This window comes from Chanodichthys erythropterus, chromosome 5 (assembly GCF_024489055.1).
Source record: "Chanodichthys erythropterus isolate Z2021 chromosome 5, ASM2448905v1, whole genome shotgun sequence".
Taxonomy (NCBI): Eukaryota; Metazoa; Chordata; class Actinopteri; order Cypriniformes; family Xenocyprididae; genus Chanodichthys; species Chanodichthys erythropterus.
Window position 1 is genome coordinate 23,887,848 of NC_090225.1, and position 27,732 is coordinate 23,915,579.

General features: G+C 35.4%; 1 protein-coding gene across 4 annotated transcripts; it reads left to right on the plus strand.

The window, feature by feature from the left end:
• The first annotated feature begins 904 nt into the window (after window positions 1–904).
• Window positions 905–27,195, plus strand: frmd6 (FERM domain containing 6). Of its 4 annotated transcripts, none has more exons than XM_067386666.1 (15): window positions 905–1,222; window positions 12,218–12,547; window positions 13,000–13,090; window positions 13,883–13,962; window positions 14,043–14,119; window positions 14,726–14,912; window positions 17,752–17,907; window positions 17,990–18,055; window positions 18,216–18,284; window positions 18,404–18,578; window positions 20,222–20,530; window positions 20,739–20,861; window positions 23,146–23,237; window positions 23,424–23,487; window positions 23,623–23,827. In XM_067386666.1, exons 2-15 carry the CDS (start codon window positions 12,449–12,451, stop codon window positions 23,676–23,678), a joined length of 1,644 nt encoding a protein of 547 aa, XP_067242767.1. In that variant the 5' UTR covers window positions 905–1,222; window positions 12,218–12,448; the 3' UTR covers window positions 23,679–23,827. The 4 variants fall into 4 exon arrangements, 3 of the variants coding, with proteins under 3 accessions (XP_067242767.1, XP_067242766.1, XP_067242768.1); XR_010895216.1 differs by having other exon boundaries at window positions 906–1,222; window positions 23,396–23,487; window positions 23,623–23,672; XM_067386665.1 differs by lacking the exon at window positions 23,424–23,487 and having other exon boundaries at window positions 906–1,222; window positions 23,623–27,195.
• The last annotated feature ends 537 nt before the right edge of the window (window positions 27,196–27,732 follow it).

Here is a 27,732-nt window from a genome sequence, read left to right on the forward strand (position 1 = left end):
ATATATATATATATATATATATATATATATATATATATATATATATATATATATATATATATATATTTCAAGCCTATCTATATAAATAGATAGGCTATATATTTTTTTGAGTTGTAGACATTTTAATGACTAAAAAACACAGTGAATGCAAAACACAAGTGATGATAAAGCTGGGGAAAATAAAATGCAGAAATTAAAGTCTTTCCCAGTTTTCCATAATAAGTGCAGATGATCTATATGATTTGGCAACACTGCACAGTTATTCCAGTCCACTCTCTCCCTCACTTACTGTGTGCTGTATTTGTAGTACATGCGCAAAAGTGACGCCTGAGACCCCTCTCCAGGGGCCGGTTGCATAAACTGTAAGACTAGTCAAGTTAGTCATCAGTATTTTTTTCTTTAAGACTGTTCACAACTTTTTAAAGTCAGTAATATAAAAAAGTATTTTGGTCTAATTTGATACCGCAAAAAAAAAGACTGATTACCCCCAACTAAATGCTAGTTGGTCAAAAAACAGTCTTAACATAAAATATATGCATATGCAACTGGCCCTCTTTCTCAGCACACTGCGAATGAACCAATTCTACTACAGTGAAGGCTTGTTTTATGAATATTAATCACGTAACGTGACGTTTGCCTAATACGCCTATGTGATTGGCTGCAACACAAATCCTGTCATAGAGAAGGCTTGTTTTATTAATATTAATTTGAATACTTTACTGGACGCTCCGGGAGGGTTGCTAAGCAACGTCCACAGGACCTCATTAATATTCATAACGTAAGCCCTCGCTTTAGTATCAGGATTAGTCGGTTCTCCTGCGGGTTGAGGGAAAGGTATGTTGAGCAGCCGTGGACGCTACCAACGTCAGCTGCAGAGGGGTGGTCTTTCGCACACGCTTGGTTAAATGTAAACACCTCGACCGCACAAAGATTGCACAGCAGCTGCGTTGCTTTTAAAAACTGAGGGAAAGAGACGCCGCGTAACGGACGCGTTTCCGGCCGATTCCTTTTGTGTTCGTCACCCCTCCTACACACGGTTGGGAAATTCCCTCCACATGTATAGTGATTTGTGAGTGTTGGGGAGCCCGATGGGGTTGAGTCCGCAGTTCGGGATTATGTGCTAGACTGGCGAGCGCAGTAGAGGAATCAAAGCAAGAGTTACATGGAAGAAGGTGTGTTTGGGAATACTTTGGGAATACGCGGAATTATCGCCACCAAAAAGGTGAGTTTTTTTTGTTTTAACTTTATTATTTCATCTGAATGGCGGTCAGGATTTACAGAGGGGTTCGTCTCCTTGCATTTCCCAAATAACTTATTCTACGTGGCAGCGCTGGCCCGCAGAATCACGCACACATGCACACGCGCGCGCACACACCAGACTCGACGGAGCTCGACCAAAACACAGCGGTGTGTTTGTACTCTGCCTTGTAAATTTACCATGGTGACGAGAGTTTCCACCAAGAAGCCAGTTACTACAGTTAATTTTACTATAGTAAAAGTGTGGTAACTTGGCATTAGCCGCCACTTTCTGAGATGTTTCACAACAAAGTGACACGATTCTGAAAGCTTCTTGCATTGTTTCACTATGGTATGTTGGTTTATACTGATGTATTTTGAGGGATGGTAAGGGATTTCTAATGCTCAAATTCACGTTTTCGGTCATGCATCTACTTTTAGACCATAATATGGCATCCACTGGCTATTTCTGGAGTAATGTGTTGGTACTTGGGTTGGTTTATAGCACCCAGTCAGCTCAATGCGGTAATGTGGAGTTTGTCCAAGTTAAGGTCTGCTGTAATGAGAACCATTGGCTGTGTCTCAACCTGTGTGCTGCCCACCTAGACTGCATTACATTCTTAATATTGACATATTGGCTATTGATACTGAATTTTGTGGGAACATTTAATGTTTTAGAAGTCTGCCCATGACAATTATGTAAATATGGGATTTCAGATATTAAACATTAAGTTTTTGTGATTGGTGTACATTGTTAGGGGTCTTTTTTTATTTTGATATATTTTATTTATTGTATTTTTCAACAGTGTTTTAAAAATGAATAGGGTAAGGGTAATAAGGGTTACAACTATGTTGTGAAACAATCACTTTAATCGCTTAATTGTTAAATTTGTACATGTATAACATAGGGACCCCGAACAGTCAGGAAGTGATCTCAGACTCAACAGAACATGCAGGTTAATTGCGTCAGGACATGAATCGGAAAAGTTCATTCTTATTTTCCCTCCCTCTCTCTCGGATTCAGGAATGTTCACAATTTCCTCTTTGCGGTCAGGGCGGGTTTAATATTAGCCCAGTGCAACTCTACACCAATCGGTGTTTAAGGGTCTCAAGTTTATCCTCTCTTGTGTCACAGTGATTTTCTATAAGCACTCACAATCTGTAATGTGTTTAACACATTGATGGGTTTGTAGGGTTGAAGTGTAGGCCTCGGAAACGGTTTATGCCATCGTTCTGTTTACCACCAGGGGGATTGTTTCCATTGGCCCCTTGAAAATAACTTGTTGAGAGATTTAAATTGATTTTGAGTCCTTGATCAATTGTATATTTGATGTATAATTTAGTTTTGCTTCTTTACCTCAAATCTAGAACACTCGTAGTTCAATCAAGTTATGTTCATATAATTTTGTCATTTGATTCTCAAAGTCTTTGTGATTTTATCCAGAGTAGGATTCCTTCCTGCCAGCCAAACGTGTCAAATCAGCAACGTCATTTAAGATTCGTCAGTGTGTTTACTTGGATGCAGGTTTGCCTGAGTTGATCTGTAGTCACATCCTGTGTGTTCTCATGTCGTGCCCTGAAGAATGATGAGGGCAGTTTTGTCCGGCATAATGTTAAATTTGCTTTGTGTGTTTGTTTGTGTTGGTTTGGTGACAGGAAGCATTTTCTGCTCTCCTTTGTTTTCTTTCCTTTTTTTTAACCTCAGGATGTTTTCTTTGCTGAGCTGCCCTTCATTTGTGCGTGTATATGTGTGCGAGTGTTTGTGGGTGTGTTCGTGAAGTCTTATTTGCCTCAAGGCAGCTAGAATAGATGTTCAAAAAAAGATTTCTCCCAAGAGAGTAAAGATTCCTCTGCCATCTCTGGTGTAACTTGTCTGTCTGTGCAAAATGCTGTGTGATTAAGCGATTCTGGAGAAAATTGCTCATCTGATTACGTTGACTTGGAAATGTCCCTAAAAATACTTTGTTACCATGAAATTAAATGGACAATTCCTATTTTTAATGGAATATTTGTAATAAATGTCCATTAATAAATCTAACAAATTGTAGTTTCGAACAAAATAACCCCTCCCAGTGCTCGAAATTAAATTTTACTTGATAGACCTGGTGCTTCGAACTTCAAAAAGTGAGGAGCACCAAAAATTTAGGAGCATGCACCACAACTAGTTTTTATATAATATATAGATTAGTTTTATTTAAAACAACACCACATTATTTTAGAGGAATGGAAAGAGTGCACTGATCATGATCTTTCATGGCTGACTGAAAAGCAAATGGGCCAATTTCGATACCGGTTGCTGTTTTTTTTTTCTTCTTTCTTTGTTAAAGCAAATTTATTTGTTGTTTATTTGCTCTATAACAGGTCTTAAACAAAAAATATCTGTAGCCATTTGAAAGAGGCACCATTGCATTTTAATTATGATCCTAACAAAGATGCTACACATGTAGCATGAGCAGTTGTTTATTTAAATTATATTTAATTATAGGATTTAGAATAGTCTCTGACTTTAGATTTATGAAATTATGCTACATAAGACACACCTGCATAAAACAAAAATAGCAGACGGACTGAACGAAAATGGAACAGCAGAAATATAGCGTTTATTGGTTCATATAAAATCATATAAATACCTATACCTATAAATACTACTTTATACGGAGATAAGAGGAAAAGAAAATGCCATCGAAACTTTTCTGAAGACAGTTTGTTCTCTTTAGAAATAGGCTACATTCATATAAACCCTCACCAATTCAATATTTATTTTTCTCATATAAACCCCCACCAATTCAATATTAATATTTTTCATCTTATGTTTCGTACATCGTGAACAGTGCCTGGTATAGTATTTTCTCTGCTGGCTCGTCTCTGTTCTCCCCTTTGTGTCAGTCTTCAGCACCTTCTTCTCTGGCCTGTTAATGTCCTGTTTAGAGACTTATAAGTAATATTTTCTCACAAATGACATTTTGGGAAATTATTGCTGTGCAGTTTGTGTGCAAGTCCAGAACAGACATTGGGCAAGAACTAAAAACCAATTACCGATCGTGTGTTTTGAGCAAAAACTGTCCATTTCCAATTTATGGCGTCAACCAGTGCACCTCTAGAAAACAGGTTGCACCAATTATTTGCATTTGCACTAATGCTCCCAAATATTTTGAGGTCGCACAGACTCAATTTCGGGAGCATGTGTCGCAATTTCAAGCCTTGACCCCTCCTCAGTTGCAGTGACATCTCTTCTCTTCTCTGATGAAGGTGATTACTGGCGCGAGGGCGGGACAATCTGTCAATCACATGATATCGCTCTAAAAGCAATCTAAACCAAAATAATGAGTATTTAAGATATAAATTAAGTAATGTAAGTGTGTATAAAGCAGTGACACAAGCAAACATTGCATGATTTTTTTAGAACGTGAACCAAATAAATGACCTAATAATATAAATAACAGCCTTAAATGTAATGAAAATATTTTTAAAATGTAGGACATAAAGATAAATTTATCAAACGAATAAATATACAGTTAAGTGAAACATTATATGGTCCAGGGATGTAAATTTACATAAATATTTCAACAACCATGTGCTTAACCAACAAAAAATAGGTGACATTTTAAAGCTTAGAAGCTTGGCTTTACAGTAAATATAAGGAATATGACCAACACTTAACAAGTGCTTTTAAATTTGCTGACATATTAGAAATGCTCTATTTTCATAGCATGAAAATTAACTGCTTTACATGAAAATGTGATCCGTAAAATCAAAATACATGACAGATAGACTTGTCATATTGTTTAAAGGGCCCAACTAGAAGAATACAAGCACGTTTGTATCATTTATAGACCAAACTATACCAAGTATTTGAATGAAAAGCAGTATATTTGATGCTTTTGTGCTACATTTTGTAACTTCGAAAATAAAGATTTTTTACCAATATTTAAAAAAGAAAAACAAACAAACAAACAAACTGTATACGAATAATAAAAAGGTCAAGGTAAGATAAGATCAGATGTTATATCATGCTTTTTTCTCCTTTCTTTTTTTCATCTATTTTGTTGCTCACTGTTTCTGCTACTGTTGTTAAGTTTTTTTGTTTTTTTTTGTTTACTTCTGAACTGACTGATTAAAATTTAGTCGACCAAGCCTCATCGACTGATTTTCGATTAGGGGACAGCCCTAATAAATGATAGAATATTATTAATTTAAATTCAAAATGGCTAAATTTGATTTTAAAAAAAAGTAGTTTGCATCACTGGATATTGCTATCGATAACAGTTGAACATTTCTATCATAAAACAGTTATCAAATATTAAATGTTTAGCTACTTGTATCTTGCCATTAAACCATTAAAACCATTAAAACTATTAAAACTATTCACCATTAAAACTAAAGTCTTGTGTGGAAAATCATGCTCATCTTCTGTGAACAATTTGGCCATTTCTAATTATTGGGGGGACTTGTCCACCTCAATGTCTATGGTGGTTACGGCCCTGAACATAAAGGTTGCAGCCAGGTTGAATCTGGATAGGCCACCTAAATAGTGCTCTTGAGAAAGACATTAAAATTCAGCTATTGCTTGTGCTTTTGACGTCTCATCAGTGTGAACATCTTTTATCCTCAAGTTAATATTTTTTTCTAAAAGAGGTTGTCAATATTGATCTTCCCTGTGCACCTGCGCGAGCATGACTTTATGATCTCACTCTTCATGAACATGCTGTGTGATTGAAGAAACTGTATCTCCCACCAGTCAATCAGTCAGTGACCTGACATGTTTTATTTATTTATTATAATTTAAAGAAAGCTTGCACTTTGATTGGCTGTCTCAGTTGCAGTATAGTGGTTAAGATGGATTAGTTCCTCGGCTCGCTTGGATGGGTTAAGCTGACATGGCTATTGTTTGTAGGTTTGTTGTTATTGCGTGTGCAGCGTCCTAGTCCTTTTAATGTGGTGTGCATGTAGTTCTTTGTGTTGCCTACTTCTCCGACAGCTGTGTTAAAGTCATCCTTGTGTGTTAGTATGTCAGAGTTTGTTGTTTAACATCCCTATTGAATGGATGGAGGTCAGCATTAGTCTCGGTGTAAAGTCATCAAACTTATTATTAATGAGATTGAATGGAATTTCTATTTGTTGAAAAGTGTATACAAAATAACAGTGAAGAAAGAGGCTGTATAAATAATGTACATGTTTAATGGTAAAATAAATACAGTGTCTTGCTTAAAGGTATACTGTTTTTTTTGGTGCCTAATCAGATTTAGCCGTAAGCCTTTGTGTTTGTCTGGATACATCATTAAAAATCCTTTATTTTTTTTTTTTAAGTCAAAGCAATCTGATGAACCATATACTCAGAATCTCTTTACCACACAGCGCTGCATGTGTGTGGAATGGATGGCTTAAAAACCACCTGAAACCGTAAAGCATTTTGTAGTATATGTGTAAATATGATATTCTATTTCAATCTTTTAATAGGTGATTTATTATTGAGATAGCAAATATGAATTTTTAGCACCCATTACTCCAGTCTTGAGTTTCCCATGATCCATCAGAAATCATTCTAATATGCTGATTTAGTGCTCAAGAAACATTACTTACTATTATCAATGTTGAAAACAGTTGTGTTGCGTAATATTTTTGTGGAAACTGAGATACATTTTGTTAGGATTATTTGATGAATAGAAAGTACAAAACAACAACATTAATTTAAAATAGAAATATTTTGTAACATTATGAATGTCACTTTTGATCAATTTAATACATCCTTGCTGAATAAAAGTAGTATTAATTTCTTAAAAACCCTTTTGAATATACAGGACAGGTATAGATTGAAATGTTTATGGGGACTAAAAATGTCTTTTATTTTGTCTTTTAAAGTTTTAAATAAAAAGCATCTTAATGCTCAGACAAAATAAATAAATAAATAAATAAAACCTCTTTCAGTAATTATTCCGACAGGTGTGGTTTAAAATGGTTTAACCTGAAATTAGGTCATATTGAAAGTCATCTGTGTGTTACTCCATCCACAGTTGATCTACAAAGATCATAGTTACATTTTACTACTGGTTATATATTATATATTATAAATGCATCACATCACATAACTTCTTAGTTACAATGCACAGTAAAATTAAAAAAATATTCTATATCTGGTTCATATCACTTTCATTTTATTCGCCCTAGATTTCATTTAGAAGAGCTGGAGTATTTAAAAAAAAAAAAAAAATTACCTGATGTTTTCTTCTAATAAAAAATTCCCACCAATATAATTAGTAGGACCTATTAGTAATAACAGTTAAGCTGTATCATAGCTGGCAGAAAACAAGTGGACTGTGATTTTTAAGCCCTCCCTTGCCAAAGGCTTTCTGTATCTGTTGTGTTACGTTAAAGTAGAACATATCTGCTTTCTTTAATGGTTTTTATACAGTGGATTTAATAGCAGGTGTTCAGATGAGTTCAGATAATCTGATACCAAACTACTTCTCAGGTTGTGTCTTCTACTGCGGCATGAAGAAACAGTTCAGTGCATGTGAAAAGGGGAATGTGTCTGAGATTAGAGTCACACTAAATAACTGTGGACCAACAGTGTCTGAGCAGGTCTGGACATGCGGATTCCACCTATCAGTGGCATTTCCTTACCTCTCATTCTTTCATGCTTGCTTTTTTTGCTAATTCTTTCTTAGTACATTTTCCTCCACATTGCTGGAAGGGTTTTCTGTCTACATTGGTTCTAGATGTTTCCTTTCTGAGAGGTAAAAGCTCAGCGGATGATGTAAGAATGTTTGCAAAAGCTAAACCCCAGCACTTCAGCAGTCGTCTTTTAAGATAAGGTAAGATTTGATCCCTTAAGGCAAAACAAGCTGTTACAGCAGGATGACACTGAAGACAGGCGGAACATAGACCTTAATACTGTAGCAAATTATAACAGTCTGACTGGAACCTTTTATACATAAGTGGGTTTTATTTGTCTCAAAAATAATCCAGGAAGTTTCTCCATCCTTTCAGCAAAGAAATGCCACACATGACGTCAGGCGTAACGTCACACATCCTGACAAATGTGCAATCATGCAATCCTCTCTTCCATTCTGTTTTCATCCTGCTCAGCAGTGCCAGATTAAAATGGCCTCAAAATGATACTTTAATCAGTCACGTCATATATTATATGATTTTAGGGCCATTATTGAGCCCCTTTGGGCTGTTTGCCTGCTTGGCTTTAACTTTTAGTGTAGGCAATGTTTCTAGAAACCTGTAAAATTCAATCCCTTATGAACTCCTAACCATAATATGAAACTCCAAAATCCACGTCATTTGATGTATGCATCTGAACATTACACATCTGTAGTAAGTGCAGCGGAGTGTGTGTGTGTGTGTGAGAGAGAGAGAATCAAAGGCCTCTATTGTTGGAATGAGAAGCAGATGTTGGGTGGAATTCTCCTGACTGCTGCACATTTTCCTTTTCTCTCTGTCTCTCTCTCATGCAAAGTCTTCTCACTACTCCATTTTGCATTTTGCCTGATGTTTTTTCAAAATGTACTTGCTTAAATGATGTATTTTATTATTACAATAGAAAAAGCTTCAATAAAGACCAGCGAAGAGGGCTGATAAAATGTCATAGCAGTGTATGCAGTTCTACAAACTACAAAGAATATTTTAATATCACTTAGGGGAGCAATATGGCAGCATACATGAGGAAGAAACAGAATGTTGTTGAAGAAAATAATTTAAATCCATGTTTGAAGTAATGAGGTTAATTTATTTTGCTATAAAACTGAAACCAGGCCAAACGGACTTCTATTAAAAGGGACCTATAATGCCCCTTTTACAAGATGTAATATAAGTCTTCGGTGTCCTCAGAATGTGTCTGTGAAGTTTCAGCTCAAAATACCTCACAGAACATTTATTATAGCTTGTGACCTACAGTGGCAAGAAAAAGTATGTGAACCACTTGCAGAATCTGTGAAAATTTGAATAATTTTCATAAAATAAGAGAGATCATTCAAAATGCATGTTATTTTTTATTTAGTACTGTCCTGAGTAAGATATTTTACATAAAAGATGTTTACATTTAGTTCACAAGACAAAACAATAGCTGAATTTATTAAAATAACCCCATTCATAAGTATGTGAACCATTGATTCTCAATACTGTGTGTGGTTACCTGATGATCCATGACTGTTTTTATGTTTTGTGATGGTTGTTCATGAGTCTCTTGTTTGTTCTGAGCAGTTAAACTGAGCTCTGTTCTTCAGAAAAATCCTCCAGATCCTGCAGATTCTTCAGTTTTCAAGCATTTTTGCATATTTGAACCCTTTACAGCAGTGACTGAATGATTTTGAGATCTGTCTTTTCACACTGAGGACAACTGAGGGACTCAAACACAACTATTAAAAAAGTTTCAAACATTCACTGATGCTCCAGAAGGAAACACGATGCATTAAGAGTCGGGGTGTGAAAACTTTTGAATTCAAATATCAAGGTAAAATGTACTTACTTGCATGTTTCCCGGAAAAAAAAGTATCTTCTGTTGCTTCCTAAGGGCAGTACTAAATGAAAAACAATTATATTTAAATATAATAAGAAAAATTGTGACATCTTCATCCTGTTCAAAAGTTTTCACACCCTTAATGCATTGTGTTTCCTTCTGGAGCATCACTGAATGTTTGAACCTTTTTTAATAGTTGTGTTTGAGTCCCTCAGTTGCCCTCAGTGTGAAAAGACAGATCTCAAAATCATTCAGTCGCTGCTGGAAAGGGTTCAAATATGCAAAAGTGCTTGAAAACTGATGAATCTGCAGGATCTGGAGGATTTTTCTGAAGAAGAGAGCTCAGATTAACTGCTCAGGACAAACAAGAGACTCATGAACCACCAAAAAAAATCATCAGGTAACTACACACAGTATTGAGAATCAATGGTTCACATACTTATGAATGGGGTTATTTTAATAAATTCAGCTATTGTTTTGTCTTGTGAACTAAATGTAAACATCTTTTATGTAAAATATCTTACTCAGGACAGTACTAAATAAAAAATAACATGCATTTTGTATGATCCTTCTTATTTTATTAAAATTATTAACATTTTTCACAGATTCTGCAAGTGGTTCACATACTTTTTCTTGCCAGTGTATTTGGGTGTGAACAAAAACACACTATTTTTGGGTTTGTCCCTTTTAACTGCAATTTGAGCTGCTGAGAGGGCGGAGCTTTAACAGCTTGCGCTTTGGTTGCTCATCAACAACAAAGCTGGAGAATCTCACGCCGCCAAAATAATGATTGCCAGTAACGCTGTTCAGCCTTACATTGTTCAAACCGGAGTCAGACACTGATGGAGAGTCTGAGAAAGAAGTACAACTTTTAGGATTCATCTGGACGTTTCTGAATGAATTTATGTAGTTGCTGTGGAGTTGATTCAACTCGTTGACTAGCATGTGCCGTCATGTTAATCTTTTGTGCAAATCCAGCATTGAATTGACCCTTATTTGTTGCGTGTTCCTGGGGGCAGTGTTTATGTAAATTTTGGGGTTTGTGATGTCACCAACCCGGGAAGAAACTTGTTGTAGTCCCTACCAGCTGTTTGTTGTAGTCCTTAAACGGAGAATTCTTTAAAAGAAAATATCTCCTTTTGCATTGAACTTTGAACATCGTAACTTTGCAGATGTTGTTTATGCTCAAACAGCAACATTACACACTAACTAAAGTTTAAAAAAATGAAATCATAATCAAGGACCATTTTTTAAAATTTATTTATTATTTCTATTTTTGGCCTATTATAGATAGAGTAAGGTTTAAGGCAATCCATTCTTGATATTTTAAGCATACATTCAAACATACAACTTCAAATTGAGCATAGTAAGTATATTTCAGCAAATTTGAGTTTATATACTCTGAGGAAATATGTTAGGTTAAATTTGTAGTAATTTGAGATGGATTCATATATCCATGATAAGAGGTCAAAAACTTAAATCATGGTAATATTTCACTCAGTCCCTCTCTTTGTTAGTTCAGCAGTTTCTGTAGGCCTGTGTTCATATCACAGATACTGATAGAGGCAGAGAGAGTGAGATATCATTCTGTTAGTGTTTCATGTCTGTGCCGGCAGGTGTTATGTCCCAAATATATCTAAAATCACTGAGAGAGTTGTTGAATCAAAGTTCATTAAAGTTGAATCAAAGTTTTTGTAATATTGTGATTGTGAAACAGTACAGGTTTTTTCAGAGCACCTTTACTGTGATCAACGGGAAAATAATGATTCAGTAATGCAAACGGTTCAATTCGACTGTAAAGCAGCTGTAAAAAGGGGGAAAAAGTGTCATTGTTCAGCATTGTTCAAAGTCAGTTCAGTGTTTCAGTTCCATTGTAAAGATCATCAATTATTAAATTAGTTCAATTTGGCTATAAAGCAGAAAACAGTGATGTCATCATCCAGCTCAGTTCAGTTCTCATCAAATAGTGTCAGTGCAGTCAGATCAGTAATAGTGAATATTGTATGTCATGTTGTCATGCAGAAAATTTTTTATATTGTTATGGACTGTTTCTCTATAAACAGAGAAAATAATTTTTTTCAGCTCTATCTGTGTGTTTATTTGATAAGCAGCCATGTAATAAGTGGAATAATGTACAGCTATTGTGGACAATAATTGTAGACGATAACTGTAATGTTTATTTAAGCTTTATGACCAGCTGACAGTATATTATCCTATACAGAAGATACTGTAATGCTCAAAATAAGCAATAAAATGAATTTGTAGTGCACCATATTTTCTACCTAGATATAAATGCAGAGTACAGAATGTGTGTTTGTCGTGTGTAATGTACCCACAACTGTCCATCACTATCAAAAACAGTTTTCCATGTTTTTCTGTTTTGTGAACAAGATTTATCTTGTCTCTTTTGTGTTCCCTTCAAAATCCAGTAAATTTGGAGAGCTTCCTGCCAGTATGTGTGCATGAGGTATGTATTCCAGTTGAAATCTCTTATTTTTGTCTTTCTATCTTTTTCAGAGTCGGGCGGTGGAGCGGCTGTGTGTTTGTGGTGTGATTGTGTGTTGATACAGGAGAAACTGTTGGATTGAAACAGTTGTGAGGTTCGGTTTCTCTGGTCACAGGGTCCGATCGTGTGTGTTTGTTCTTATGTGTGTGTGTATGAGTTATCTGATCCCATTGTGACTGGGAGGTGCTCAGGGGTGGAGCTCCACTGAGGGGCACAAATCTACAAGCTGCAGCCTCTCAAACATGAACAAACTGACTTTCCACAATAACAAGACAATGCAGGACCGCCGGTGTGTGTGTGTGTTCCTCCCGAATGATGAAACGCTCAACGTAATAGTCAGTGTGAGTACAATTTCATGCACTCAATGACACACCAGTGGTGATTGCTTTAAGACTGCACTGAAAGCACAGCTTCCTCTGATTTCATAAAAAATGTGGCAATTACACAATTATCTTTATCTTTTTGCATCATATACAAAGATTGTTTTTGATAGATAACATGCTCTACACGTCATTTTGGGTCTCGCTCGGATGTTGCGGATTACTGTAGGTTTAAAGGATGATCACAATTAAATATTGTAAAAAATACAGCTCTATTTTTGTTGAGTAATTTCATGGTTCAGTAGAGTTTGAGAAGCAGCTTTTTAGAGTAACATTACAGACACCAATATAATATATAAAAAATCCATTTAAAAGTGAAACCTCATTCCCCGCCACTGAAACATGCACACTATATCATTTCTCTCTCTGAAATACAGATGGTCTCTCTTTCTTTCTCTGTTCTTCTCTCTCAGGTTAAGACAGTGTGTCAGGAGTTGTTGGTGCAGGTCTGTGATCTGCTCAGGTTGAAGGACTGTCACCTGTTTGGCCTCAGTGTTATTCAGAGTAAGACACACACACACACACACACACACACACACACACACACACACACACACACACACACACACACACACACACACACACACACACACACACACACACACACACACACACACACACACACACACACACACACACACACACACTCGTACATCTATCTTTGTGAGGACATTCATTGAAACAATACAATCTCTAGCTCCTTACCCTAACCCTGCCAATCACAACAAAGTGCCTAACCTGAACCATTACCCTAAACCTACCCTTAACCTAACCTGAAAACCAAACACTTAACCCTCAAAGAGGCCTTTAAAGGGGTCTCAGAAAGTGAGGACCAGCCAAAATGTCCTCACTTTAGTCTCTTTTTCCTCAGTCCGATGGTGTAAAAGTCAAACTGGTCCTCACAAAGATAGTTGTACAACGTGTACACACACAGACATACACATATGAGCTTAAACAGCTTTATACTTTCTTATACACTGCTCTGTGGAATACTTGATTCTGATTTGTCAGTTCTAATATATCTGTGGTGTCTTTATTCTCATGATAAAATCAAATAATATATATTTTTTTTTGGCCATTTATTCCTTTTAATTATATAATTATGAAATTATAGGGATAATATATGGTCTGCCTTTTTTATTATTGCATTTTATGCTTTGCGTAGGGGTCTTAATCACCCTGCCGGCTTTATTGTGCTGTAATTACCGGATGCTGTTTGTAATTTTTCCACATTATTCATTACATACATACACAAACATTCGTTTCAATGTATTTTAAGTGTGCATTTTCTCCTAGACAATGAACACATATACATGGAACTGGGACAGAAACTGTCGAAATATTGTCCAAAAGAGTGGAAACGGGAAGCCAGCAAGGTATCATGCACACACCGTTTGATTTTCTTGGGGAAAAAAGTTATTGTTGCACACTTTGACAGAATTCTCACCAACTGCAGGGAATTGACCAGTTTGGACCTCCGATGATTGTTCACTTCAGAGCACAGTATTATGTTGAAAATGGCAGACTTATCAGGTGAGACATCTACACTACTGGTCAAATGTTTGGGGTCAGTAAGATTTTTTTTTTTAATACTCCTTACTCACCAAGAATGCATTGAGTTGATCAAAAGTGACAGTAAAGACATTGTTACAAAAATTCTATTTCAAATAAATTCTTTTGAACTTTCTATTCATCAAAGAATTCTGGAAAAAAATTATGGTTTCCACAAAAATATTAAGCAGCACAACTGTTTTCAACATTGATAATAATAAGAATTTTTTTCTTGAGCACCAAATCAGCATATTAGAATGACTTCTGAAGGATCATGTGACACTGAAGACTGGAGTAATGATCCTGAAAATTTAGCTTTGCCATCACAGGAATAAATTGCATTTTGTAATATATTACAATTCAAAACAATTATTTTAATTGATTAATAATTTTTCACAATATTGCTGTTTTTACTGTGTTTTTGAATAAACAAATTCAGCCTTGGTGAGCATAAGAGACCTCTTTCAAAAACAAAAATTGTACTGACCCCAAACTTTTGAATGGTAGTTTATACATACAGAATGTCTACAGAAGAATTATACGTTTATAAAAAATGATAAACCATAATAATGTGTCTGTCTGTTTTAGTGATCGCATGGCTCGGTATTATTACTATTGGCATTTGCGGAAGCAGTTACTGCAGTCTCAGTGCATCCAGAGAGAAGAGGCTTATTTCCTTCTGGCTGCATTTGCGCTGCAGGCTGACCTGGGAAACTTCAAACGGAACAAACACTTTGGTGCCTATTTCCAACCGGAAGCTTATTTTCCCTCCTGGGTAAGTCTGCACCCCATTAAACTGCTTCCTGATGAATCGTTTTGCTGATCAAGCTTGTTAAATGTGTATCCTCCGACTGCCCTGTGTGTGGTTTATGAGCTGCACTGTGTTGTTCTTGAATATTTCAGCAACATTGAACAGAGCTTTTGAAAAAAAAAAGAAAAAAAAAAGACATTTTATTCATCAGTGTATGTAGAGAATTGAGGTTAAAAATAGTCAAAAGCTTTTAGAAAGAATCTTGAGTGCATTAGCTTCAGGCTTTGCTGAGCTGTGCTATCATCTGGATACACATGGTGTGAGACGCTCCTTCACTGCAGGATGGTGCAGTCAGAGACAGACTGTGCTATAGAACTGGCAGATTACAGAGACTGCTGACAGCACTGTGATGAGGATTTTTGTGTTTTTATAAAAGTTCAGGGACATCGCTGTAGCCAAGGCTGACAACCACGAAAAAATCAGCAGTGGTATCTGTTTACATCCCATATGGCAAAAAATATCTTAAATATATTTAAAAATGTACAAAAAATGACAAAAAGAAGAAGGATAACTTTCTTTGTTAACTGCATCTGTAACAATTTATTTTTATTAGGCATCTAGGTTTCTTGATTGTAAGAAACTGTGTAAGTCACAGCATGTTTAGTGGACTATTTAAATGTCTTTAATATTATGTGATTTATGTCAGAGTCAGACTATCATTCAGTTTGATTTAAAAAAATAAATAAATAAAAATGTTCCTAATAAAGTTACTGAACAACTGGCAAGTAACTATTTTTTAAAATAATTGTATTTTTAATATTATGGAAATTAAAATCTTAAAAAGTCATGGAAAACTAATGGGAATTGTATAGTTAAAGGGCATATTGCAGGTTAGAGCTTTAGTGATTCAATGTATAGAAAAATAATGTATGAAATAGATTTTATTGAAAAAACACGCATAAATACGCTACATAGGCTTCTGGAGTCGTTTTTTGTGAGAATTTTACTTCCGCATCTGAAAAATGCCCAATCGGACGTGACGTCAGTGAAGGGAGCGCGATCAATATAAACTATAGGAAAACAATGGATCGCAATGACATTTCGGACGCTGAGGAAATTGTAAATGATTATTTATACTCGTATAACTAATCACAGCCATACAATTAGCCTGCTATGTGGTCAAGAGAGCAGGGACAGGCCAGAATTAGACAGAATACTGGTCAAAGACTAATTGAGCTGTTGTGTGAGGAGAAGCAGTGGAGAACAGGACAGCGACTGGTGTTAGCTTATAGATTACGTTAGGTAACGACATGTGCTCAGATCACAATATTGTACAGATTATTATCATGAATCAGGCAATAGCAAAGCTATTGGTCATCTAACTGATTACTAATAACAGAAACGAATAAACTTTGATCAAGCGTATGTCACACGCGTTAATATCCGTCCACACTAAAGTTACGTGATATAGCCGTTTCTCATCACGACTGATTTGGTAGTTAGCAAATGTAATAATCAAACACAAAACTTAATGTGCACCGTAAGTCTTCATCGAGCTGCATCTCTGACGGATCCGTGATCATGTCTCCCGCCAGCGGCCAAACATATAGTGTTAACTTACTGTATTTCATGTTATCCTTTATTCATTAATTCTGTGTTATGAGTTTATTCCGTGCCCATTCACTGATAGTGTGAGGAATCATGACGCCATGATTATGTAGTTGTGTGAACTTGAATGTGTATATATAAGTTTACATACATGGCATGAATGAAATCGGAGTATTTACATTACCAGCACATAATTCAAAACTGTTTTGTGTAAGTGTGAGACTGTATGCATGTGTACATAATTTGTATTTATCAGTGTTGAAATTGATTCAAGTAAAAACGGTGAAGAAGCATCGCGTGTGTAAGTTTATTAATTTAATATAATCATTTACAGAAGTATTACAATGTTGAACTTCATCATATCGCCAGGATGATAATCCTCCAGTCTAAAATGAACGCGTTTCTCGAAGCACATGCAGAAGTGAACTCCTGTCTCTTCGCTCTTCACCTGCACAAAACAAACCCGGCACAGAAGATAGCAGCGTAGTTTTTCTTGTTATTAAACCTCTGGACTCGATGTCCTGACAGGCTGAAGTTTGTGCAACCTCCACAAACACAATAATTTACCATTACGATGATAAATAGAATACAAAAACTACCGAAAACACACTGATTCATGGCCGCTGTTGCTAAATATCAATATATTCTGCACTGAATCAACACAGAGCTCTGCGAACATCTCCCTGTAGTGACGTAAAATGACGCGACGCTAAAACAAAAAGGAAATGTTCCTGTTACCATATAGTTAAATGGCGTATTGCAGGTTAGAGCTTTAGTGATTCAATGTATAGAAAAATAATGTATGAAATAGATTTTGTTGAAAAAACACGCATAAATACGCTACATAGGCTTCTGGAGTCGTTTTTTGTGAGAAAATTTTACTTCCGCATCTGAAAAATGCCCAATCGGACGTGACGTCAGTGACGGGAGCGCGATCAATATAAACTATAGGAAAACAATGGATCGCAAAAAAAAAAAAGCGTTTTTTACAGAGACCGTCAGTTTATCTACTAAATTAATGCCCTTATGTCTCGCAAAAAATTTTAAACCCTGCAATATGCACTTTAATATACTTTTTTTAGTTTAATATAAAATTTAATATATCATTATCAGATCAAAAATATTTAGCTTTAAATGTCCTAGTGAGTGCAATCTCTAAAAAATTATATTTAAAAATCTGAATGCAGTTATCAAGCATATACCAGAAAGTCAAGTGAAAATGTGCGCTTTATTATTTTGGTTCTATCTTTTCTAGGTAATTGCTAAGAGAGGATGTGACTATATTCTTCGTCATATTCCAAACATGCACAAAGAGCAGTTTGCTCTTACGGCATCAGAGGCCCAGCTGAAGTACATAAAGGAAGCAGCACTCTTGGATGACGTGACTGTTCATTATTACCGCCTTTACAAGGTCAGAGAAAAGCTATTTACAGTATGAGTGAGTGTGCACGCAGACTGATTTTCAACATAATGAAAAATTTTCTTTCTGTCAGGATAAGAAAGAGTTGGAAGCCTCTTTAACTCTGGGACTGACCTTACGTGGGATTCAGATTTTTCAGGTATGATGTTTGAACACTTACTGAGTGAGGTTATACAGCAAATTGCAAAAAAATGTCTCTCTTTAGATAAAAATATATTGAGCATTTCTATGTTGTGATGGTTCAATTTTATTTATTTTTTTATTTTATTTATTTATTTATTTATTTATTTTTTATACAGAATGTGGGGACTGTCAGGCAACTCTTGTATGATTTTCCCTGGACCAACGTGGGAAAACTGGTGTTTGTGGTCAGTATTACAGTACTTTATTGATATGATTTAAAGGTGAAGTGTATAATTCTGTGCCATTAGGGTCACTGTTTACATTTTTCAGACGAATCAACCTTTGACCTGTTTCCTTTCCACAGGGGAAGAGGTTTGAGATTCTTCCTGATGGTTTGCCTTCAGCCAGGAAGCTCATCTACTACACAGGCTGTCCTCTGCGCTCACGACACCTCCTGCAGCTGCTCAGCAACAGCCACAGATTGTATATGAACCTGCAGCCTGTGCTAAAACAGGTTCGGCGACTAGAGGAAAATGAAGGTATCTTAGAAATTTGCACAAAACAATTGCGGTAACAGGAACATTTCCTAAGTTAGTAATTAAAATGTACATGAAATATGTGATATGTGATATACAGACAGATAAGGTCAATCTTTAAATCAAGCAAGGTGATAAAAGGATGAAATAACCATCTTTTATTGGCATATACATAAAAAAGAGATTTTTCAAAGTTCTAAATAAAAAAAAAAATAGTTTTACTAGAAGATACTTTCAGTCTTTCTACTTCAAAATTTCACATTTAATTCAATGTGTTACTTGCTGTTTTTTTTGTTATTATTTGTGAGATTTACTAGCAATTATACACCATTTTTGTTCAGTATACAACTGATTCCTGACACAATTAAAACGATTAAAGACATTTCTGTTAATTTAAATAAAGCTGAAATAAAAAAATATACAAATATAATTTTAGTTGAAAAACTTAAACTAAATGGAAATTAGAATTGATGCATTGGAAGCACAGTTGAAGCACTAAAATTATTAACTGGAAATAAATAGAATTTAAAAACTAAAACTGAAATAAATATTAATTAAACCTAAATAGCAATATTTATATAAAAAAGAAAAAAAAATTCGAAATTGCTAAAAATTAAACTAAAATTAACATGAAAACTAAAAATATAAAAATAAAAGCTAATTCAAAATTAATAAAACTAAAACAAAAACTAAAACAACACTGCAATTGAAGGGTTAGTTCACCCAGAAATGAAATTTCTGTCATTAATTACTCACCCTCTTGTCGTTCCACACCCATAAGACCTTCATTCATCTTCAGAACACAAATTAAGATATTTTTGATGAAATCCAATGGCTCAGTGAGGCCTCCAGTGATGGCAAAATAATTTAGTCTTTCAAACGCCAAGAAAGCCACTAAAGACATATTTAAAACAGTTCATGTGACTACAGTGGTTCAAGCTTAATGTTATGAAGAGACAAGAATACTTTTTGTGCACCAAAAAAACTAAATAATGACTTTATTCAACAATATCTAGTGATGGGCGATTTCAAAACACTGCTTCATGAAGCTTTGCAGCTTTACAAAACTTTTGTTTCGAATCAGTGGTTCGGAGTGTGTATCAAACTGCCAAAGTAACGCGATTTCAGTAAAGGAGGCTTCGTTACTACATAAGAGTTTTGAAATTTCAGTGGTTCACGTGACTTTGGCAGTTTGATACACGCTCCGAACCACTGATTTGAAACAAAAGATTCATTATTCTTTATTTTGTTTTTTTGGCGCACAAAAAACATTCTCCTCACTTCAGAACATTAAGGAGATGAATGTCATGAACTGTTTTAAATATGTTTTAAGTACCTTTCTGGGCGTTAATTTGTTAATAAGTTAATTTGCTCTCAAAGCAAGGCCTCACTGAGCCATCAGATTTTATCAAAAACATCTTAATTTGTATTCCGTAGATAAACGAAGGTCTTATCGGTGTGGAACGACATGAGGGTGAGTAATTAATGTAAAAATGTTCATTTTTGAGTGAACTAACCCTTTAACTTACTTTACACACGTGACACATGAATATCAACAGAAAGTCATTCTCAGCTTTTTTTATAGCAGCGTATTATTGTTTTGTTTTGCAAAGGAGTATATACATTATTAAACTGTGTTTTCTCAGAAAAGAAGCAGTACAGGGAGTCATATATAAGTGATGCTCTGGAGGCGGACATGGATAATTTGGAGCAGCGTTCACGTGCCAGCGGCAGCAGTGCTGGCAGCACGTCACGGCCCAACCCCTTTTCACGACACTCCACCACGAGCCATGGCAGCTCCCGCACATCCGGCGTTGACACAGACAGTTTCCGAACCCCTACAAACACACCCCACCGACCGCTGAGAACACACTCGTCTTCCAACACCAGTCATGCCAGCACACACACGTCTGGCATCGAGAGCAGCAGCAAGGAGCACTGCCTGGATGAAGACGGTAGGAGACACTCAGTTAAATGTAACACTTTGCTCCCAGCCAGCTAATTGTAACTCAGAAACTCATTACATTAGTAATAACAGTATCAATAATAAATGCTGTATGATTAAATGGCTGCATTGATCAAATCTCATTGGTACGAATGTTAATATTGATGCAGTAGCAGTCAGCCCTGAGAGTCTGTGTCTATGTTTGTGTTTTTCTTTAGAGATTGAGATGCTGGTTGATGATCCAAAAACTTGTGAAGATCTTCATGATTTAGAACTCAACCATGAACTATGTATCCACATTACAGAGGACATGCTGTCAGCACAGAACAACGGATGCTCTGGTATGCATATACGTCATGTTATGTTAAAAGTTTGGGCTCAGAAAGATAAATAAAAAAATGTATCCATTTCCACAAAAATATTAAGCAGCTCATCTGTTTTAACATTCCTTCTTACCAAATCAGCATATTAGAATGATTTCTGAAGGATCATGTGACACTGAAGACTGGAGTAATGATGCTGAGAATTCAGCTTTACAATCACAGGAATAAATTCAATTTTAAAACATGTTAAAATAGAAAAGTTATTTTAAATTGTAATAATATCTCACAATATTTCTTTTTTTTTTTTTTTTTGGGATCAAATAAATGTGTGTATATATTAGTGCTGTCAAACAATTAATCACATCCAAAATAAAAGTTTGTGTTTACATAATATATGTGTGTGTGCTGTGTATATTTATGTATATATAAATACACACACATGCATGTGTATATTTAACACAAAAAAATTATATATATATATATATAATATTACCAGTCAAAAGTTTGGAAACATTATTATTTTTAATGTTTTTGAACGAAGTCTCTTATGCTCATTAAGGCTGCATTTATTTCATAATAAATATAGAAAAAACAGTAATATTGTGAAATATTATTACAATTTAAAATTATGGTTTTCTATTTTATATACTTTAAAATTTATTTCTATGATGCCATGCTGAATTTTCAGCATCCTTACTCCAGTCTTCAGTGTCACATGATCCTTCAGAAATCATTCTAATATGCTGATTTGCTGCTCCGTTATTATCAATGTTGAAAACCGTTGTGTTGCTTAATATTTTTTTGGAACCTGTGATACTTTATTCAGGATTCATTGATGAATAAAATGTTAAAAAGAACAGCATTTATTCAAAATATAAATCTTTTCTAACAATATAAATCTTTACTATCACTTTTTATCAATTAAACACATCCGTGCTGAATAAAAGTATTAATTTCTTTCAAAAAAAAGAAAGAAAAAAAAATCACTGACCCCAAACTTTTGAACGGTAGTGTACATCGTTACAGAAGATTTCTATTTTAAATAAATGCTCATATTTTTTAACTTTTTATTCATCAAAGAATCCTGAAAAAGTATCACAGGTTGTAAAATAATATTAAGCAGCACAACTGTTTCCAACATTGATAATAAATCAGCATATAAGAATGATTTCTGAAGGATCATGTGACACTGAAGACTGGAGTAATGATGCTGAAAATTCAGCTTTGATCACAGAAATAAATATTTTAAAGTATATTAAAATAGAAAACAATAATTTGTAATAATATTTCACAATATTATTATTTTTTCTGTATTTATTATGAAATAAATGCAGCCTTAATGAGCATAAGAGACTTCGTTCAAAAACATTAAAAATAGTAATGTTTCCAAACTCGTAGTGTGTGTGCGTGTGTGTGTGTATGTATATATATGTATATATATGTATATATATGTATATATATGTATATATATGTGTATATATATGTATATATATATATATATATATATATATATATATATATATGTTTATATACCCTGCAAATGATCGCAATGCAAAACAATGTGATGGTCCTTAAAGACTTGATTATTCTCTGTGCTAGTTTTACCCATAGTGCCAAGAATAGAGAATACAGAACGCTCCTTTTAATTTGTGGGTTCAGGTGTTTTGACCGTACTTGTTGCTGACAGGTGTGTAAATCAAGCTGTGTCATCTCTGGAGGCAGACATTAGCTGCAGATTGACTTGGAAAGGTGGCACTGAAAGGTCACAGATCGACTCAGTTTGTCAGTCAAATTCTTGCTGTCCTAGAGCTGCCCAGGGTGAATGAAGGACATGGCGGTATTGAACAGAGTTCTGTAGGAAATTCTGAAATGATGAATTCCCTAAAGCCATGGCCATTTCTATAGTGCATATAAACATTTGTATTTATCCTCTGCTCTAAAGTATTTTGTAAATTGGCTAGTAATGACTCTTTTTGGGTACTTTTATAAAAGTTTTTGATTAAAAAATGATTAAAAATTCCTTGTCCAGTAACAATGGATGGCTGGAAAAGATGTGGTTGTGTCATGAAAAAAAATCATCATTAGTCAAAATGTGTGAGTATCCAAATTCAAGCAGTGTTTACTTAATTGAAAAAAGCTTGAAGGCGGTGGTGTTTTTATTCACTATTAAATTTGGTACTGTGCACCCTAGTCTGACTGCAGTAAACTTCAAATGATGGAATGAGAGAGAATGATTAGAATGTATGTGTATGTTGATTATAATGATGGATGTGTAAGTTGCATATGTGTTTGTGCTTTTCAGGGCTGGTGGTGAAAGAAGTCAGTTCTTCCACATCCAGCTCATCAGAGACCATAGTGAGAATGAGAGGCCAGAGCATCGAATGTCTCCCTCAGGTGCACTTATACACACACTAACACACACATTTACACACAACGCGTAACAGCTGTTGAATGACGCTGTCTCAACCACTGAAGTTAAACCGAGGACGTCAACTCTGCATTTTGAGCTGTATCATTCTTCTGTTGAGTAATCCTGTAATCTCTTTTAACAGCGCTGGTAACCCCACTTCTTCTTAACAGTATTTGTTTAGGGCAGCCTTACCCTACACCCAACAGCATTGTCGTTTCTCATCTGTGAATTCATGTGAGTGTACAGCTAACCGCTCTCTGAGATTTTAGGGTTAGTTGAGAGTTAGTGTAGTCGGTGAATTCTGTGTTTTAATGTGGCTTGTTGGTTTCCTACATGCTGAGGTGGGTTTTGTTGTCTTTTTTTATTTAGACGGCGATGGGCAGGAAGGGCCAGAGCTCCACAGACCGCCACAGCCAATCACTTGATGATGTTCGTCTGTTCCAGAGGAACTGTCAGGAGTGGGCGGAGCTGTGCCAGGACACTGCACATAGCTATACGTTCGGCTGTGAGCCAGAGCTCGGGGACACGGTCGGCTGCGGGTACCAGGGACTTGCAGATCAGTGTGCCGGGATGCGGAATAACCAGCATGCGTTTCCCATCAAGAGAACCAGCAAGTATTTCTCTCTGGATCTGGATAGAGAAGATCTGACCACAGACCACATGACCACTGAAGCAGAACCAGAGTTTGTGGTGTAACGCAGAGAGTATTGAAAAGAGCCCCAGAACAAATTAAGAATTACAGGATGTTATTATTATTAAAGGGATAGTAAACGGAAAAAACTGAAATTATGTGATTAGTTACTTACTCTCACTTCATTATAAATCTGATGGTTTTTCTTCTGTGGAACACAAAAGAAATTCTGATGACTGCTGGTTGCATTTTTCTATGCTTTTATGATGAAAAAGAATGCAGAAGCACTATCAAAGTATCATAAAAGTAGTCTCAGTCAGGGTAGCGCTATTTCTTTTATTTTTGAAAGAAATTAAAACTAGGCTGTGTTCAATGGATTGTACTCTTCACTTTCAAATGAAAATTACCCCAAGCTTTACTCACCCTCAAGCCATCCTAGGTGTATATGACTTTCTTCTTTCTGATGAACACAATCTGAGATATATTAATAAATATCCTGACGCATCCAAGGTTTATAATGGCAGTAAGTGGGATCAACGAGTATGAACTGAAGAACGTGTCAAACAAAACAAAACAATATTTAACAAGTTATGAATTAAAATATGTAGTTTTCGCCAGACTGCCTTCCGTATTCAGATCTGGCATCGTGTCAGTTAAGCTTTTTCCATAAGTTGAATAGGGAAGGTGTAGGGTGTAGTGTAGGCTTTTTGAACTGCAAGAGTTTTACACTTTCTTCATAAGTTGAGTACATAAGGCGTTCTGGCAGAAGCTAGAGATTTTACTTCATAACTTGTTAAATATGGATTTTTTTTTTTTTTTTACACAAACGCTTCGCTTTGCTTCAGAAAGCTCAGATGCGTCAGTATATTTATTAATATATCTCCAATTGTGTTCGCCAGAAAGAAGAAAGTCATATACACTTAGGATGGCTTGAGGGTGAGTAAAGCTTGGGGTAATCTTCATTTAAAGTGAACTAATCCTTTAACACCATCCAAAAACACTTAGTACACAAAGTCCATAAAACGATTTTTAAAGTTGTGAGTATGACATGTGATCTAGGACAGTGTAGTCTCTTATAGCCTCATTTTCATTGTTAAATGTATAGTCCATCCAAAAAATAATTCTGCCATCGTTTACTCACCCTCATTTTGTTATAAACCTGTATGCATTTCTTTCTTCTATTGAACACAAAAGAAGATATTTTGAAATATTTGAATTGGAAGTCAGTGAAACTGTTTAATTGCCAACATTCTTCAAATATCATCTTTTATGTTCCACAGAAGAAAGTAAGTTACACATTTGAAATGACATGAGTGAATGATAACAGCATTTTAATTTTTAGATGAACTGTCCCCTTAGATTCAATATGGCGTCTACCCTAAGGTCTATATTTCAATTTTTCTAAAGCCATGCGATAGCTTTTATGTATTGATGGTTGTACTTTTATGGTGCCTTTTGCCATATTTTATGAGTTTGACAGTATGGAAAAAAGCAGCGTAAACAATCTGCTAAATGTTTCTTTTGTGTTCCACAAAAGAAAGAATTCATACAGTTTTGGAACGACATTACAGTGAGTAAATGATGATTTTTGGCCAAACTATCCATTAACATCATTTAGTATGTGTGTGTGTGTGTGTGTATCCAAAAACAAGCAAGAGAATCTGCACCATCCTAATGCCAAAATACTAAAATCTAGAAAAAGCTGCCTTACCAAAGTATCCAAAAGTGTGTGTGTGTGTGTGAATGTGTGTGCTGCCCTAAATAAACCCTCAGTGCCTTGAATTCACTATGCAGGTTCTCAGAACATAAAACTAAAGTTTCTGCACTCCTGTTTACTTCCACCCTCATCTCCACGCCCCAGTCTTGTCTCCCAGAATAACACTAAACCTAATGAGCTTTTGGGGATTGTGGCAACCAAATCATGCGAGCATCATAATCAGAGGGCCCAGTGCTGGGGTGTGCCGCCCTGCAGGATAAATGACTGATGGGATTTCAAGCCGCCGTGGCTCTTGATTTAGAGACGTTTGCACACAGCTGATACTGATGCTGATCGGGTCAAGTCTTCCATAGACCTTCCTTTAGAGGTTCCCTTTTTCTTTATCTGTCTGTTGACTGTTTATTTGTCTAACTGGAAGTTTGTCTTTATTATATAGTTTTATAAAGAATGACTGCTGTGTGTTTGTGTATGTGTGTTTTAATGGTGTGTTGCCTGTCAGTATTAAGCTGTTAATGGGAGACAGTATTAGAAACCTTTTTATATAAAGGTTGCAACATGCAATTCTTCCTTCTTAACAAGAAAGAGAGTGTGTGAACACTGTTCAAAGGAAGGTAGACACTAAACATGAAGAATGCGCATAGGTCGGTGCAGTTGGGGAAACCCACTTCTAGTTAAAGTCTCTTAGCATGGGCGGTTTGGAAGGCTTTGGATGAACAGCACTTAAAAGCTCATGTGCATGTGGGCCTTCGTGTCATGACTTTGTGCGTTCTGCTGAACACTAGTACAGTACATATAGAAGCCCTGACTCGTCTTCACATTCATCTCTCCGCCACTTTGAAAAGCAGCAGTGAATTTGAAATGGCCAAGCCAGCTAATAATAATTATGGTTGCTGTTGAATTTCATGGTGACTGAACACTTGCGTCGGGTCTGCTTGCAGATAACAGCCGATCATACGTGGGCTCCGTGTACAGTTTACCCTTTGTTTGCAGCTAGATTTTGTCCTTTCTGTGAAAGGAATTTCCTATGTGAAAATGAAATTGTTTTCCCCAGTTCCTTTGCAGGCCCATTCAACTCTGTTCTCTCATGAAAGTGTATTCTGTGCCTTGCAGGTGCCAAAGTCCTCAAATGTTTGCAATAAAAGGTACCTTCATTTGTAATTAAATCTGTCCTGTAGTTGTGTCCTGTTTTCTGTGCAGTACTTTGAAGAAATGTACTTTATATGTGCTCCATAACATCCCATGATTTGTTCTTTGTCTAATGATGTTTATTAATTACACGGTAATTACTACATCTGATACAACCGGTTCAAGGTTCTTATAATCCTATTTTATCGCATTTAATACCCTGATAAACGTTTCTTTCAATTACCAATTATTAGTTAATTACTTTTGTGTTTGCACTGTTTCTTATTTTCTTATTTTATTTGCATTACTTTGCAAAGTTTTTTTGTTGTTCCAAAAAAAAAAAAAAAAAAAAAGTTTTGGGATGTCCAATCACATTTTACCCTCAAATCAGAAGAGAAAATTCCCATCATCATTGGTAGTTATTAAAATTACTAAAATACATTTTTTATTGATATGCAAATTAGATGGATGGATGGATGGATAGATGGATGGATGGATGGATGGATGGATGGATGGATGGATGGATGGATGGATGGATGGATGGATGGATAGATAGATAGATAGATAAACTTTATTGCAAGTTTGTTTCTTTTCTATTTTTCTTTCACTTTTTTTTTTAATTCTCTAGAAAACATGATAGAGACTTGATAGAAATGTAGCAAATTTTGTATTTCGGCTATTTTTCAAATTATTTATAAAGCAATATTATTGTATAATAATAATATTATAGTGCATTTTGCAAACTTCTGGGTTCTGATACCAAAGCCGTTTGTTTTAAGCCCTTGGTTTTAAATCTGAGTCTGTGTGTGTTTACCTTCATCTATAACAGACCTGATCTGCAAATAAAAATGGTATTTCTTTGTTTATTTGGGCTGGTATATGAAACTTATTTTAATAATGTGAGCATTAAGTATATGTTATTTATTTACTTACTACTTTTATTATTATTATTAGTTACTCAGTTGTATTTCATCACTCAAAATGAAGTGATGTCCAGGTTATGCCC

Excerpts from the sequence above, each read along its gene's own strand:
- frmd6 (XM_067386665.1), top strand. The coding sequence starts at position 12,449 with ATGAACAAACTGACTTTCCACAATAACAAGACAATGCAGGACCGCCGG. Across the intron at positions 18,285-18,403 it reads TGGGAAAACTGGTGTTTGTG|GGGAAGAGGTTTGAGATTCT; the intron begins GTCAGTATTACA and ends TCCTTTCCACAG. Across the intron at positions 23,238-23,622 it reads GCATCGAATGTCTCCCTCAG|ACGGCGATGGGCAGGAAGGG; the intron begins GTGCACTTATAC and ends TTTTTTATTTAG.